The 16,658-nt window shown below is 39.4% G+C and overlaps 2 protein-coding genes across 7 annotated transcripts in view; both read left to right on the plus strand.

Moving 5' to 3' along the window:
* Nucleotides 1–268: 268 nt before the first annotated feature.
* Nucleotides 269–8,491, plus strand: ttf2 (transcription termination factor, RNA polymerase II). The gene is made up of 23 exons (XM_008328460.2): nt 269–390; nt 561–666; nt 1,016–1,102; nt 1,420–1,489; nt 1,778–2,557; nt 2,768–2,888; nt 2,978–3,163; nt 3,245–3,402; nt 3,539–3,620; nt 3,967–4,092; nt 4,195–4,345; nt 4,425–4,530; nt 4,615–4,805; nt 4,897–5,050; nt 5,149–5,240; nt 5,662–5,744; nt 5,903–6,036; nt 6,426–6,605; nt 6,700–6,758; nt 7,091–7,244; nt 7,458–7,540; nt 7,639–7,713; nt 8,002–8,491. The coding sequence occupies exons 1-23, from the start codon at nt 363–365 to the stop codon at nt 8,144–8,146; spliced, it is 3,351 nt and encodes a 1,116-aa protein (XP_008326682.1). The 5' UTR covers nt 269–362; the 3' UTR covers nt 8,147–8,491.
* A 669-nt stretch (nt 8,492–9,160) lies between these two features.
* The window catches only part of mphosph8 (M-phase phosphoprotein 8), a 17,635-nt gene continuing 10,137 nt past the window's right edge, over nt 9,161–16,658 (plus strand). Inside the window, exons 1-9 of one of the 6 annotated variants that reach the window (XM_025063571.1) lie at nt 9,165–9,385; nt 11,587–11,742; nt 12,123–13,103; nt 13,218–13,314; nt 13,441–13,665; nt 13,783–13,905; nt 14,041–14,129; nt 15,521–15,529; nt 15,680–15,760. In XM_025063571.1, the coding sequence (XP_024919339.1) occupies nt 9,293–9,385; nt 11,587–11,742; nt 12,123–13,103; nt 13,218–13,314; nt 13,441–13,665; nt 13,783–13,905; nt 14,041–14,129; nt 15,521–15,529; nt 15,680–15,760 (1,854 nt within the window). In that variant the 5' untranslated portion in view covers nt 9,165–9,292. Of the gene's footprint in view, nt 9,386–11,586; nt 11,743–12,122; nt 13,104–13,217; nt 13,315–13,440; nt 13,666–13,782; nt 13,906–14,040; nt 14,130–15,520; nt 15,530–15,679; nt 15,761–16,658 lie in introns of all 6 variants that reach the window. The other 5 variants (XM_025063572.1, XM_017039944.2, XM_008328453.3 and 2 more) reach the window with 5 other exon arrangements.

A 16,658-nucleotide genomic window follows, 5' to 3' on the forward strand; every position in this document is an offset into this window, starting at 1 on the left:
AAAATAGCCATATGTGACGTCCCAAAATATGACAGCTTGTACGTCCGGTTCAAGGTTAAATTATGTCGGTGTTTTCAAGATAAAGCTAATTGGGCGTTTAAAGCATAGAGTTGACCATTTCTGGATTATTTTTGTTGTGGTTTGGTGTGGATTTCTGTTCAACATCACTAAGCTTATATCAATAGTATTATACTAAAAAGTTTTTTTCCGTCACCATTTTTTTCAGAAATGACAACTTTGTATTCGGATTTTACTTTTATTGTCTAACACCGGATGCCTTCTAGGAGGGTTCTCATTGGTTCATTCATTCAAAGTGCCGAGTTTCACATTTCAGCAACAAAAGTACAAGGTTAACAGTAAAAATGGAAAAAGTAATTTGTACTGAACACGGTAAGTCCTTAAAGAAATACTGTACTTTTTGGACATGTACGCATTAACCGGAAATCAAAGTTAACCTTTAAACACTATGACTGTGCATTTGTGTTGTGTTTTCAGTTTCGTCATTGCTAAAATGTAGTCATCAATGTAGCTAACGAACTTTGCTCTTAATCCTTACACAGGTTGCGTGTGCATGTTGAAAACCGGTGTAAAAGAAGGGCCGACCAAGGGCAAAAGCTTCTACGTCTGCGTTAACAAACAGGGATGTGACTTTAGTCAAATTGCCAGGTACAGTATTTAACATACTAGACATGAATCATTACAAATATTCGCTGTGACAACGTAGGTGCAAAGTAGCATTTCTTACATTCAAATTCCTTAAACGAGTATTTTTTAGGTGCAAAGTAGCATTTCTTACATTCAGATTCCTTAAACGAGTATTTTTTGTCAATGAGTTAATGTAATTTTGTCAATATCCATGTACTCCAGAAACTATACATGTATGTGTGTATTTATGTATAAATTTACGTTAGTGCATATATAACTAACTATTTCATATAAAATTGTGCTATTAGTATAAATGCACATGTTCATGTTTGTCTGTTTGGTTTTCATCATTATTATCTTTTCGGTCCAGCATTCCACCGTCCCACTGCCTGCATCATGAGGACTCAATGGTAGAACTACAGGCTCTTACCTACAGTTCACAGCAGCAGTGTTACAGGTCAGTGCAGTTAGAACTAACCATTAAAGCATACAGAATGTAATTAAACATTTATTGTTGCTTACAGCAGGTTTTGTGGCCATTACATAGGGTGTTTTGTCTTCTACAGGGAGACTTGATGAATGTTTATTGTGTCAATGGGTTTAATGGTAAAACTCTAAATGAGTCATTAGGACTGAAAGAAAAATTACTTTGTTAATATTGTCAAACACAGTCACAGCACCAGTAGCATATGATAGAAATTGATCTGTTGTTTTTTTTTCAGATATGTGTAGTTTGACCTTTATTCATAACTCCATTTATTTGTGATTTTCTAGATTATTCTACCGGTGCATTGTGGGTAAAAAAGCAGGACAGAGATGGTGTGGAAATGTGCCATGGACTGGAGTAAGAATTGTACTTTCCTATCAGAATATAAGCTTGTCACAGAGGTTTACTGTAGGTTTCTTCACTACTTGTGCAAATATTACATTTTGAAAATATATATTTTTAAAATTGTGATTTGTCATGCTGTTTACTGCCCTCTGGTAATCCTTTAATATACAGTATGTAGTTTATGTAGAAGTGTTTAACACAACTGTTTCTGAAAATGGCCCCAGAGTTCCAGAGCATATTCTATGCTCTTAAAAAAAGAACAAATTGTAAAAACACATTCTATTGTTTTTATTTTTGCAGGTAGACAAAAAGCAAAAAATACCAGCTGACACTAAGGCTCAGCCATCCAGCCTCTCACCTGTCAGAAACCCCTTTAAGGCCTCAGAAAAAGTGGACAAGTCAAAGGTGAAGCAGTCTAGTGAAGGAGATGTAACAGACAGTCAGAAAAGTCACAAGAATGAAGCAAGAAAAAGTGATCGGAAGGAGCTGGAGGAGAGTACAGGAGGCGAAGCAGAAGAAGACAAAGAGAATGGTAAAAAGCTGAATTTAGCAGACACTTACAGGGGCAAACCACTTCCTGCAGGTATGAAAATGAAAAAGAGGTTGTCAGATGAGGAGAGAGACGCTTCTAAAGCCAACAATGTGGCTAAAACTGCAGAGGAGGTAAAAAGTAAGCTGGGGGAAACTCAACCTGATAAAGAAAGTAAGACACCACATGTGACTTACAAGGACTCACACCAACAACCAGCTCCCACTAAAAGCTGTGCGGTGGATCAAAAACAGACCGTCGAAAAAGAACTCTCTTCTAAAGATACAAGGGGCAGCACTGAGAGTTATTGTGGCTCCGCTAAAGCCACATCTGATCAACAAGGCCACTGCGATGACAAGAATTCCGAGGATGATGATGATGTTGTCTTGGTGTCAGTAAAACCTGCTGCTCAGACAACATCCCCTGCTTCTGCTGTGCAAAAAACCATCACGACTTTCCCAGGATTTCAGACTGCATCTAAGGTCAAAGGTCAACAGCCAGATCCTAGAGGCCTGAGGAATCTGCTCACTGCTCAGCTGGAGCAGAAGAAGGTGAGTGAAGAACTAACAGGAAAATGTTGTTAGATGTCTGGGCAGAATTTTACAAGGGTTTTTTTTTTTTTTTTTTTTTTTTTTTCAAGGTTACACAAGAGTTTTACTCTTCCAAATTTCAGGATTTAGGAATTACAGTGTGTAAAACAAAAGGGTAAAGTTATATTTAAAGTTACAGATGTTTATTTTCTGTCTTTCCTCTGACACAAGACCACTCTGTCTGTGGTGAACACGGCTGCTCTGCCAGATAAAGGTCAGAGGCTGAAAACACAGGTCAGGGAGCTGGAGGAGGCGCTGGAGTCCCTGAGTCTCAGTGCTGCTTCACAGACGGGTACGAGATCCTCACATCTGCTGTTAAAGATGTTATGTCTCTGCAAAAACCTTAACCTGACTCAGCCTAACTTACCCTTACTTTCGTAGGGTCTCAGGATGAAGCAGACAGCAGTGCCCCTCATCCAGCTAACGGTCACGCGATCAACCCGTTCAGTCGACAAGGCGGCACCATCCTGCTGCCTGCTGCGCCCACTGCTGGCCCCTCCCACAACCAAGCGTCCAGCAGCTCTATGGGACTTCAGCTAAGTCAGGGTTTGACCCAGACGTATGGAGGTGAGCTTCAAACCATGGCATGGTCTTAAAACACTTTCATTCAAACTTAACACCTTGTTTCTTTTCTCTCTTTTTTTGCAGTAAACCCACAGGTTCAGGCCTTCTATGGTGGCAGAATGACTAACGACCGTCTGCTGGCGGTGAAAAATGCCACCAGCGAGGCCATCGACCACTTGCACAACTCTTTAGAGTCCTGTCCCGATGCTGAGGCCGAATCTCCAGACCCCAGGGGCATTAAGGTGCCGCCTCTGCCATTGTCTATCAAAAATATTTATTTATTTATAGTTCATGTATAAGGATGATCAGAAAGAACAAGAGCTCAGCCTGTGTGGTTGACAAAAACAAATTGGTCCAATCTTGTGATTGAATGTCCAGGTGACACTCCTGGCCCATCAGAGGAGAGCTCTGGCCTGGCTGCTCTGGAGAGAAGCTCAGAAACCCTGTGGAGGAATTCTAGGTAGAGTCACCATTAAAAACATTATCGTTTTCTTTGTTCGATGTGTAAGGTTGCAAATAATGCTCTGAATAAAATCTGCATTAAGCAGACATTGTTTTGAGTTACTTAGAAAATACCTGGATTGAATGATTACGACGATATTGCTCCTCATAAAAATGTTCGCTTTTATATATCAGGTAGGAAAAGGTTAAATCTCACATATCAATGGAGTTTACCTTTTAAGACGTAGTTTCACTTACAGACAAACTCAAATATAAATATACATTTTAATACTGTGTTGGTTATGCAAAATTTTTTTAAGACTCCTCTCTTAATCATTCTAACTCTTTTTCCTTCTTGATTTCAGCTGATGACATGGGTCTGGGAAAAACCCTGACCATGATTTCCCTCATACTACACCAGAAGAAAAAGGCAAAAGTGGAAGATGAAAAGAAGGAGGAGAAAAAGCTGGATAAGTGGCTCTCCAAAACTGGTAACTACAACTTTTTAATCACCTCCTTTCATTTTTTTCCCCCAATTATTATTACTAGTTTACATGTAAATAAAACCTGATTATCTTGGGTCTGGGATCCAGACCCCAGTGTGGTTGCATCCAAAGGAACTCTCATCATCTGTCCTGCCTCTCTGGTCCACCACTGGAAGAAGGAAATCGAGCGACACGTGAAGAGCGGCAGACTGACGGTGTATCTGTATCATGGTCCAAACAGAGAACGCAGCGCTAGAGCGTGAGGGAGCCACGCACGTGTTCAAACATCATTTGTATTTGAATATATCTTTATATGATCAAATGTTTTTCCGTCACAGACTGGCTGATTATGACGTAGTGGTGACCACGTACGGTTTGGTCTCCAAAGAGATCCCAGTCCCAAAGGAGGAGACACAAAAACCCTCTGAATGTTCTGATGAAGCGGTGAGTAAAGAGATGTGACACTTTAACCACAGTATCTGACTCAATAATTTGACTATTAACCAAGGTCAATTTTTTTTTCTCCAGCCAAAAACCTCCTCCTCTTCTCCTCTAATGCGAGTGACCTGGGCTCGTGTGATTCTGGACGAAGCCCACAACATCAAAAACCCTAAAGTGCAGACGTCACAGGCGGTGTGTCAACTGAGGGCGTGTGCTCGGTGGGCAGTCACCGGTACGCCCATCCAGAACAACCTGCTGGACATGTACTCGCTGCTGAAGTAAGAGCATGAAAAAATCTTCCTATAAACCAAAATAAAATGAAAGAAATGTCCATGTCTCTCCCACTCACTCTGCCCGTTGTTCTGTCAGGTTCCTGCGCTGTTCTCCGTTTGACGAGTTCAAGCTGTGGAAAGCTCAGGTGGACAACGGATCAAAAAGAGGCAGAGAGAGACTGAACATCCTGACCAGGACTCTGCTGCTGAGAAGAACCAAAGACCAAAAGGATTCAACTGGAAACCCTCTGGTAAAGACGCACCGTGACATCGTCCTGGTCAGAACTGAAGAGTCTTTCATCTAGGTCAATGTCTCTTCATCCTGTCTTTATTATTTATGATATTCCAGGTGGTTCTTCCCGATCGCACCTGTGAAGTGCATCGACTCAAACTGTCCAAAGACGAAAAGGCAGTGTACGATGTCGTCTTCGCCCAGTCAAAGTAACAGTCTTTCTGTGACGTTCGTTGTGTGATGTGGTGTAACCAGTGACCCTATAACTCGCACTCGTCTTCATCTCTTTATCCTGTGACAGCAGTTAAAAAATGTGAATGATATTATACCAGTGTGACATCTTTATAGTCTGAATGTGATAAATGAGACAGAAGAAGCATAAAATATAGGTAGGTGGGGCAGTGGTGGCTTAGTGGTTAAAGAAGCGGACTTGGCTCCGAAAGGTTTCAGGTTCGAGTCCACCAGCCGCCAAGTTACCACTGATCACTGCCCACTGTTCACTTTGGTGATGGGTTAAAAGAGGTCAGAGGTCACAATTGGTTGTGTGCAGTGGTGTGCTGTGTCACAATAACAAGGAGTTCACTTTCCTCCTTCCTTCCTTGAGGTATTTCTGACCTTTTTTTCCTACAGATCCACTCTGCAGAACTACCTAAAGAGACATGAAGGAAACGATGTCAGCAAAGGAAGCAAGTCTTCAAATCCTTTTGATAAAGGTCAGACTTCTGCTACTACGGTACATTAATAACAGAATAACAACAGTACCTATTGTCACCACTTTGGGATGGTGTGCATAAAAAGCACATTAAAAGATTTTAAAAAATGTGTTCGTTTGTCCATTAATATTGACTTCGATGTCTCTGTCTCACTGCAGTAGCCCAGGAGTTTGGTTTGTCTCAACCTGATTCTGCCGTGTCCAGCTCCCAGCAGGCATCGAGCACCGTCCACATCCTGTCCCTGCTGCTGCGCTTGAGACAGTGCTGCTGCCATCTGTCCCTCCTGAAGAAGGTTTTTCATATATATATATATGCAGTATTTACTTGCAGACATGTGACACATTGACACCCAATGCGGTGGTTCACTTCAGGTCACTGGGTAAATCTCAGTTTTTTCAACATTTTCAAAACCCCTTGTTTTTAAACAGTTGTGCAACAGGGCTCACTGTCAACAGTCCAGTTGATAAGAAATGCAATCATTTGTCAGGTTCACTGCAGGATTCAATGTCTAAACACAGTTCTGTTGACACTGAGGGTAACCAAAATCTTAATCTCAAATCTTGGTGACTCCGGATTGGCTGTAGTAGTTATTGCGCCGACATGTGGACAGGTTTATTAATGCATGAACAAAATGGCTAATGTAGCATTTTTCATGTTTCCTTTTCTCCTCTCCCTGCTCAGACTCTCGATTCTTCAGAGCTCCAGGCTGATGGCGTCGTCCTGTCTCTGGAGGAACAGCTCAACGCCCTGTCTCTGTCCTCAGGCTCCTCGTCCTCAGACCCTGATCCTAAAGACTCTGTGGCCCTGAACGGCACCCGCTTCTCCGCCCAGCTGTTTGAAGAGGGCAGGGAGAGCACCAAGGTCAACAACGTCTTTCTCATAATAAGAACCAACTGTGTTTAATATTCCCTGTAACTATAGTCCATTTAACTGTTTTTATTCTCATATTTTCCAGATTTCCTCTATGGTCTCTGAGCTGAAGGCCATCAGACAGAAGAGCGACGATCAAAAAAGGTAAAAAACAAAGTCAGATCAAACTCTTTTGAGTTAGGATTCTGTCAATTTATTTGTCCATTAAATTATTTCAGTGCCTATATTTGCCACTTAAGTCACAAAATCATTGATTTCCTTTGTTTTAGTTTTTTGCTTTCTTGTAAAGCTTTGTGATCAAACTGTATAAAATCTCAGTTGTGGATTGTTTTTGTGTCTGTGTGTGTCTGCTCCATACATATGCGCCATTAATGTGATTCTCAGCTTATCATTTAAACATACTTTAAATCTGGTATATATTTCTGTCTCATCTTCTCCACTGCTCATTTTCCCTTCTCTCTGTTAATAATACACAGCGTGATTGTGTCTCAGTGGACCAGCATGTTGCAAATCGTTGCCCTTCACCTGGAGCAGATGGGCTTGAGATACGGCGTCATCGACGGCAGTGTCAACCCCAAACGTCGCATGGACCTGGTGGAAGAATTCAACACCAACCCGAAGGGACCAGAGGTAGGAGGTCCCACCTGCTGCTGCAGAAACAAAGAAATGACAATATAATAATTAAACACGACATCTCTGTTTCATTTATTGCATCCGAATGGAATAGTTTTGCTGAACCAGATCTCAGTGGATTATTTGTCAGTTGTTTATTTGCTACAGTCTGATTCTATCACATCCAGTGAACGTATAGATTCATATTTGTTTTCTGACTGTGTGCTGAAGGTAATGCTGGTGTCTCTCTGTGCTGGAGGAGTTGGACTCAACCTGATTGGTGGAAATCACCTCTTTCTCATCGACATGCACTGGTGAGAAACCAGCCGTCCCTTCTATTTATATTTAAGACCATTGCTGTGGTTATACTGGTTATGCTCTTCATATGACCAATCCTAATCATTTCCAACAGGAATCCAGCCTTAGAGGATCAGGCTTGTGACCGAATTTACAGAGTCGGACAAAGGAAAGATGTCACTATCCACAGGTAACGTTCATGGTGTAAGGTAAAAGTAATTAATCCTATTGATGTTACCATATAAAAATGTCTCTCGTAAGTGGTCAAAGGTTTTGTTACGCTGGTCATAACAAGAGGTCAACAAATATTTTCTTCTGTTTGTGAGTGAAAGAGATTAATAATCAATAATAAACTTTATTGATCCTACAATTTGTGTTGACAGCCGCCACATGTGGTTCCTCTGCAGTTTAGTAGTACATCTAATATATTTGATTTGATTTATTTGCGATTAAATGAAAAGATTCCTGTCGTTGGTAGGTTTGTGTGTGAAGACACAGTGGAGGAGAAGATTTCCACACTGCAGGAGAAGAAAAAGGAGTTGGCCCAAAATGTTCTGTCAGGAACAGGAAGCACCTTCACCAAGCTGTCGTTGGCTGACCTCAGAATCATTTTTGGCGTCTAAGATATGAGAAAATACTAAGAAAGCTGTGACAGCTGTGAGTCTAACATATTAAGCTCGTCTCGTCAAAATGCTATAATGAGCATTGAAACATCTTCATTTGTTAGATCAGTGTGTCACAAACATTTTATTTTCAGCTTTTATCCATCTGTTTAAATTTAGGGCTGTTTTTTCTTTCTTTTAAAGTTCTTCCTATGTAATATAATGTCTATGTGTATGTTGGTTATGTTTTGTGTGGACACAAGAGATCCTTCTGTCAAAATTGTTTACATTTCAGTCCCCCCATTGCGTAAGTTGTAGTATTTTTCCTTTGTCAATTTTTCAAAAATAAAAGAAACATTCCGTAAATGTATTGTTATTTATTGCAATTTTATTGTTTTTGGCAAAAGATCAAAGGTCAAGATGATGGGATATAAAAAAATAGTGTTAGGTTGAGTACTTTTCCCAAGGACACATCGACTGGCAAATACATTTTGTTTAAATTTTCCTTTGATATGACTTCTCTATGCAAATCATATGACATTTTATTAGATAGATTGACTCCCCTCGGAAAAATAAACTTAACTCCATAAAGTCCCATTTAACTAATTTCAACAACAAAAACAACCAAGATTAATTAACAAACAAATTATTTATACTCAATAATACACTATAAGAGTACAATTTTATAATAATTATATATAAGATAATTAAGAGATGTACAAATCCACGATGGATTAATAAATGTTGAATTTAAAAAAATACGACGGTTATTCCGTGTATGGTTGGGAGGAACTTGACCTTTGTGTTGCCTTCAGCGACTGTCGTAAATTTAACTGGTATCTTGTTTAGCACAAATGCAATCATTCCATAATTTGGACTGTACGTGTCAGAGTAGCCCAAATCTGTAATGCAAATTTAACATTATTGTTTTAATTGCAGATGTAAACTACTACGCGATATACTCTTGTATTTATTATAAAATAATTTTAATTCACGAGTATGACGGAGGTACCGAAATGCAGCACGCTGTTAGCGGGCGGTAACTGGTGCCGCCTCCTCTGTCTTGCGGTGCAGTTGTACTTGACGATAGCTTTGTTAGAGCTATGGTAGAGTACTTCGTCGTGAAAACAGGCTCGTTTTAATCGAAATTGATAGCGACCTACAGCCATGGCGGCCGAGGGCGAACGGCTAGAGCCCGGCGAAAGCGAAGAGGAAGACGTCTATGAAGTGGAGAGAATCATTGACATGAGAGAAGAGGAGGTAAAATCCAAGACAACTTGCAAGCTAATGATTAGCTTAGCTGCTTGGCGTATTTTGTGTATAAAAACATGGATGACTTACGACGGCGTCCACATTTCTGTGAATACAACACCCGAATATAAAGAAAAGATAGTTAATTTTATTACACGACACACAGTCTCCTCTTGAGAACGTTTACGTGGTTAGAATTGTGTCGAGGGCTCTCATCATTGTTTTTCTACACTCTTTACTTCCATCATGTCCGCTCGGCATTTCTCTCGCTAAGGCCAAGGACGAAGGTTGTGACTGAGAGCAACTAGCTCTGGTCTTGTTTGCATCAGAAAAGCGCGGTTTTTCACATTAAACTTATCTCTAAAATACCACGAGATACTCTGTGGCTAGTTAAACATCCTGTGCTAATGTGCATTCACCAACTCGTGTTAATGGTGAAATCGTGTAAGTCGTTGCATATTTTGACTGTTAATTCATATACTTGCAGAACATATTCTACATAGACATTAGAATATACATTTATTTTAGGTTTAGAATAGAGTAGAACATGGTACGTCGTTACAATTCTATTGTTGCTCTTGTATCTTTGTTTTTTACAGCACGCTGTTTATTTTTTACAAGGCTCCCAAAAGGCATGATTGGGTTTTAAATATACAATTTTAGGATTTGTTGAGGATTGTTAAAAAACCTTTTTGACTGGTATCTCGATAGTTGCAGCCGCTATGTTCAGGTACTTTTTTAAAATACGTGTAGTGCAATTAAAATTACATATATTATAAAACTAGTTAAGCAGCTCCGTTACCGATACTAAAATGTAACATTAGTAACAGAATATTGAGGTGTAGATTATCTAAAGATTAAGATTGCTGCCAACCCAGTTTACGTGCATTGGTTCAGTGAGTGCAGAAGCATGGCGACATCTTGTTTGTTATCAATTGTACTGCTTCCAAAAATCATATTGACAGAAAGTTCCAAAGTGCTTTTTTCTACATCGTGTACCCTAATCTTGGAAATAGTGATTTTATGCATTTAACAAAATTAAAAAAAAAAAACAATTCAGTCTGGCTCTTGAAACTGTTCTGACTTTTATATTGTTTAGAATCTGTCCCACAAATTAAAGTGTTTGCCTGCCAAGTTACCACTGAGGTGCTCTGAGCAGGGCACCGCCCCCACACACTGTTCCCTGGGTGCTTGAGCGGTCTCCTGGGTACACATTTCATTGTGTGCTGTGACACAATGACAATTCCTCACTAACGATGAAGTGCTTATATACTACCAACTAAAGTAATCAGTACTGCTAACCAAACTTTACATGTTATTTAGTACTTGGTGCATAAAACAAACTTTTACGGTTCAGTTTCTGTCAGGGCTGCACAATTAATGCAATTGCAGTAGCAGTGTCCTGCCTTGCAATTACACTTTATTTAAAAAAAAAACAAAAGTGCTCCAGTGTAATTTTTGTAATTTTTTCTCAAATGTCTAGTAGTTGAGTGTTTTTATATCTTTATTTAAATAGTTGTATTATATTTTTGCACAAAATTACAATATTACTCCATTTAAATTTAATCTGATCTTAAAATACAATGAATACACAGATCACAAGCTTTTGGGGTCCATGCCCAGGAGTTCCAACTCGGGGTGTCTCCTACATGTTTATAGACTCTGAGATGTACTGTCTACAACAGTGATTCTAATATTGTCCATGATGAGAAGTGGTTGTTTTCTGCAGAGTACCATTTTAAATTTTGAACACATTCTTATGTACTGTAACACCCTCTGTGATATCCATAATTTGGTCAAAATGTTATCATTTTTTAACCTGCTTTAAAATATATGCACCATTGGTCTGTTATTTATCTGAATATCTAATTTAAAGGCGATTGATCGAAATAACATTAACATTCTCCGCATCATTTACGTATTCTATTGTGCAACAGCAATACTACTAGCATTAACTGTGTTTACTGTTTGAACAGGCCTGTAATGGACCAGACCTATGATCTTGGATTGAGTCACTCACTTTAATTTATTAAATATAGTTTGGCAAAATGTTGAACATTGTTGCTGTTGTTCACTTTTGAAGTAAATGCAATGTGTTTTTTAAGTCAAATAAAAATGATCTGAATCAACGAGTCACACAAAAAACTGGAAGAAAATTGCAATCAGTACATACCTAAATTTTAACACTTTTTAAATCTGTCTTTCTTCAGGGGGATGTCCTTTATAGGGTTCGGTGGAAGAACTACTGCTCTGACGATGACACTTGGGAACCAGAGGCTCATTTAGAGGACTGTCGTGAAGTCCTTTTGGCTTTTAAAAAGAATATTGCTGATGCCAAGAGAGAGGCAGAGGCAAAGAAATGTTTGGTAAGTGATGTGTGTGTGTGTTTCACTTTAACTATCCCAGCAGCTTATGTGCTTCTTGATACTGATGTGGTCATATTTTTCCATTGGGTAATTGTTCATCCATTGTCTGGTGTTGGTATTCAGGATTTAGGAATCATGTTTATATTTGTTTGAAATAAATGTGACTATACCTATTGCATTAATGGCTTTACATTTCATATTTTCTCATAAACATACTTCATGTTCAGGTCACAGTTTCAATGTCAATGCTGAAGACCGTCAGTTTTTGCCAGGTATTTCCTTAGAAAGCAGTGAACTTCAGATGCAGGAAGAGTATTTGCATAGAAAACTGATAAGAATTTGATGAATCATTTTAAAACATGCCTGTGCTTTGCTCCCAGAAGCTGCCCACCAAGAGCGAAGTGTTTGATGCAGATTCAGAGAGTGACAGTGATAAAGAGGTTCCAGCTCCTGAGCCAGTCAAGAAGAAAAAGAAAAAGGAGGAAGAAGAGGAACCACCTCCTAAGGACAAAAAGAAGAAGAAAGACAAAAGAAAAGATACACCTCTGCCAGCCCCGGAGACTGAAGATGAGGTAGAGGAGGGGAGAGCTCGGACTCCGTCTCCTACCATCAAGGACAAAAAGACTGAATTGAAAAAACGTCTCATGGATTCTGAGGACGAGGATGAACCCGTTCCTTCCAAAAAGCAAAAAAAGGACAAAGGAAAGGAGGTAAAGAAAGACAAAGAGAAGGCAGATGAGGGGAAAAAAAAGAAAGTAAAGAAAGAGAAGAAAGTGGAATCTTCAGAAGACGAGGCCCCAACACCTATGGAAGAAGACCTAAGCGATGGGACGTCAGAGCCCCAAAACGAGGACACTGCAAAGTTGGCCGAGAAATTTCGATTAGATGACAAGTCCAGAGAAAAGAAGGGGAAGTGGGAGGTAAATATTCACGGCATTAAGGACCTCATAGTGGACAAAAAGGTCAAAAAAGCAGACAGTGCCCTGAAGGAAAGTAACATCCAAAAGCTGAGGAGCCTCACCACCAAATCTAAAGAGGAGAGTGCTCTGCACTCAGACTCTAGTGATAGCTCCACTTTACATAAAAAAACCAAGAGCAAGGGGAAGGACAGCTCGGCATCTTCATCAGGTAAAGGCCCGTCTTCCTCTGTGTCCTCATTGTCAACTTCCACCTTAGCTGCTAGTACTAAGAATAAGGAGGAGGACTCATTGAAGGAGGAGTCAGGGGGACCGAAGGACACCGCCGGACCCACGAACATGTTTGAAAAGTTCCTGATGAACTGTGAGGCTAAAGATCGAGCTCCTCGGCGACAGTCCAATCACCCACCTGTTCCAGAGAAGAGCGCTCCTAAACCAACAAAGGTACGGCCATATTGAGCTTTCTATGCCAGTGAAGTTTCACATCACTGCTGCTTTATTTTCATTTTATCAAACAATATGTCAATATTTATTGTGGGTTTTTTTTCTTCTTACTAGCTTGTAGGAAAAAATGACAAGATTCCTAAGCCGACAAAAGAGTCTCCAGTACAGAAAACCGAGCCCGAGAAGACAGAGAGGGTCAAGCAATCAGAAGGTAAGAGAGAAACAAGAACTGACAAAAACAGTAAAGATATTAATAACATTCTGTTTATCAAATTTAGGGAAATGTTTACGTGTAAATGAGGAAGACTGTGTTGATGATGGCATCTTTTTCTTTTAGTCTCCAAACCTTCTCAAAGTTGCGGCTTCAGCCTGGACAATGATGAGCGGGAAGATTCTAAGGAGCGACGAGAGAAGACCGAGGATCAACAGAAGTCCGGATTGGAAAAAAGATCAACAACAGAGGACAGGAGAAGGAAGAGAGAGGACAGTGAACCCAGACTTCTAATGGCCTGTGATGACAGTCAGGGCTCTCAGGAGCCACAAGAAGCCCCTGAAAAAAATGGTACATAAATACTCGGACCCTGAATAATTTTTATATGGGAAAATTAAGAATTTGTAAAGAACAAAATGAAGTAAGTAAGTTGTTTAAATAAGCTTTCTGTGCATGTGTCCGGTACAGAGAGGGCCCAGGCCACACTGAGTCTTGGAATGGATCTTAACCTGGACTGGATGACTCTGGACGACTTCCAGAAACATCTGAGCGGAGAGGATGAGATCCTGTCAGGAACCCCGTTATCACCCAGTGAGTGTTACTCTGTCTCTAAAACCCAGGTTATGGACAGTAAGGAGTACCAGGAAGTTGTAGATAAATACATTTTTCAGACTGCAAAGATTGTAATGGCCGTGTCTAAGTTTAGATCATGGTTCTCCCTCTTAGGTGAATTACGAGACGCTGTGAAGTGTGGTGATTACATGGCTGTAAAATTGGCACTAAATTCCAAAGAGGACTACAATCTGGACCAAGAAGTAAGTCTTGTCATTACTAAATGTTTAAGTGTTTTCCCCATTTTCTTTTTGTAGATGATTATAAAGGATAAAAATAATAATTTATTATTATTTGTTTAATCACGTAAAGTTCTGGGCATTTATTTACACATTCAATTGAACGTTCACACCTTGGTTGCCCCAGTGTGTCTGAATGGGAGTGATGGTTTTCATTTATATTTGGACAGATGCTATTGGTCCCACACTTGAAAGTTTAAGCCCATTTAAACTGACTCCAGTTACTGAAGTAAACCCCTCTTTCATCTGGGTGTATCTGTTTTTTCACTAAACTCACCTTTTTAAATGAATTGCAGGGTATAACCATTAATTTAATTAACATGCACATAATTAGAGGGTTAAAACATTTATTACATGAATTGAAATATGAATTAAAATAGATTATAATAGCATACAGATGATTTAATGACACAAGTCCACCTTGACCCTTGTTGGCCAAATATCTCTAATAAGAAACACACTTAATGTAAAGATTAAGCTTGGTTTATACACAAAACAATACCTGAGATCACTATAACAACAGATAGACACACTGTAGTTAATACTTAAATAAATATACATTTGTTAAGTAAATTCAAAAATAAGAAAAGACTTCAATATCAAAATATATATCATAACACTTGTATCTGATGAAACCAAGCCTATCCATGGGCTACTTTAACCCTGCAATCAAGAATAATCAACTGAGAATAATTATCCTGTAAAATAGGTCATGAAAAGAGTCATCCTCCCGGTGGTCATGAAATATGTTAATGGTGTTAAACTCTAGAGTCGTGCCAGTGGGGTTGTGTGGTCACTGGCATGACTCGGGAGTATGATCCAAACAGCCCTTCCGCAGGAAACAAAACTATTAACTACTGATCATTCTAGTGAGGTGTTTGGAAGGGCTTGTCTGGGGCCTGCACAGAATACCTGCAGAGCTTCAACCATCCTCCAAAAGCCTTCTAAGGACCTGTAATCTTATCTTCTTCATAATTTAATTCACAACCATCAAATTGTATTGGTTGTATATTTCTGTTCTCATTTTTATTGGGTTATTTGATGGTTTCAAACCAAACAAATACATAAATGTGTCAGCAGCTGTGGTCACAGAATTATTACAATATTTCCACGTTGTGGTTTCTGTGTGGCTATTTCTGTTACTCATTTACTATATAGTGCACAGAATTTTTGAATGTACACACTACATGCAAACTGGAATATGTGTCACGTTTTTTTCTGAGACGTTTTTTTGGGGGGGGGGACTAAATGCGGTGATGTTCTTACTTTTTTATTATGTTAAATATGCTTTCTGCGGAACTAAAATATATCGAACATTTTAAAATGTTTTTTTTTTCTTCCTTTCTTTTATTCAGTTTCATAAGGTAAGTCTTCTCCTGTGTATTATATCTAGTTGTGAGTCCTGAAATCTCTCAACAAGTGAGGTTTACAGGGCGGTGGCAGCTTCATAGATCACAGGTACAGCTTTAAATACTGATACCAAATACTTCATTAAAAAAAACCATTTCTTCAAGATTAACGTCAACAAGCGTCAGAGGTTTACATCTGCACAATGGGAAAACATGCTTGGTCACATCTCAAAGCGTGTCTGCAAGGTAGGAGCACGTTTTATCTTCTTTCTAAAATGATTTAATGGAAATGTTTAATATGCCTTTCAAACCAATTCTATGGTAGACATACATGCATTATTTTGCATGACATTGTTAAAATAAAAGATGACAGTATCAATTGATACTGTTTTGTGGAAATATCTATGTAGTAAACATTTAATGTCCCAAGAATAAACTATATATTGTTTATATATTATTATTTATATATTGTTAGCTGTATATTTGTATTGCATCTTACCATATATGTTGCTTATTTAAGTATTATGTATTTCAGCATTTCTATTCCTAGGGTAGATGTACACTCACCGGCCACTTTATTAGGTACATCTGTCCAACTGCTCGTTAACACTTAATTTCTAATCAGCCAATCACATGGCGGCAACTGCATTTAGGCATGTAGACATGGTCAAGACAATCTCCTGCAGTTCAAACCGAGCATCAGTATGGGGAAGAAAGGTGATTTGAATGACTTTGAACGTGGCATGGTTGTTGGTGCCAGAAGGGCTGGTCTGAGTATTTCAGAAACTGCTGATCTACTGGGATTTTCACGCACAACCATCTCTAGGGTTTACAGAGAATGGTCCGAAAAAGAAAAAATATCCAGTGAGCGGCAGTTCTGTGGGCGGAAATGCCTTGTTGATGCCAGAGGTCAGAGGAGAATGGCCAGACTGGTTCGAGCTGATAGAAAGGCAACAGTGACTCAAATAACCACCCGTTACAACCAAGGTAGGCAGAAGAGCATCTCTGAACGCACAGTACGTCGAACTTTGAGGCAGATGGGCTACAGCAGCAGAAGACCACACCGGGTGCCACTCCTTTCAGCTAAGAACAGGAAACTGAGGCTACAATTTGCACAAGCTCATCGAAATTGGACAATAGAAGA

This window comes from Cynoglossus semilaevis, chromosome 16, assembly GCF_000523025.1.
Source record: "Cynoglossus semilaevis isolate Cse_v1.0 chromosome 16, Cse_v1.0, whole genome shotgun sequence".
Classification (NCBI taxonomy): domain Eukaryota; kingdom Metazoa; phylum Chordata; class Actinopteri; order Pleuronectiformes; family Cynoglossidae; genus Cynoglossus; species Cynoglossus semilaevis.

Excerpts from the sequence above, each read along its gene's own strand:
- ttf2 (XM_008328460.2), top strand. The coding sequence starts at position 363 with ATGGAAAAAGTAATTTGTACTGAACACG. Across the intron at positions 5,745-5,902 it reads TTCAAATCCTTTTGATAAAG|TAGCCCAGGAGTTTGGTTTG; the intron begins GTCAGACTTCTG and ends GTCTCACTGCAG. Across the intron at positions 6,037-6,425 it reads ATCTGTCCCTCCTGAAGAAG|ACTCTCGATTCTTCAGAGCT; the intron begins GTTTTTCATATA and ends CTCCCTGCTCAG.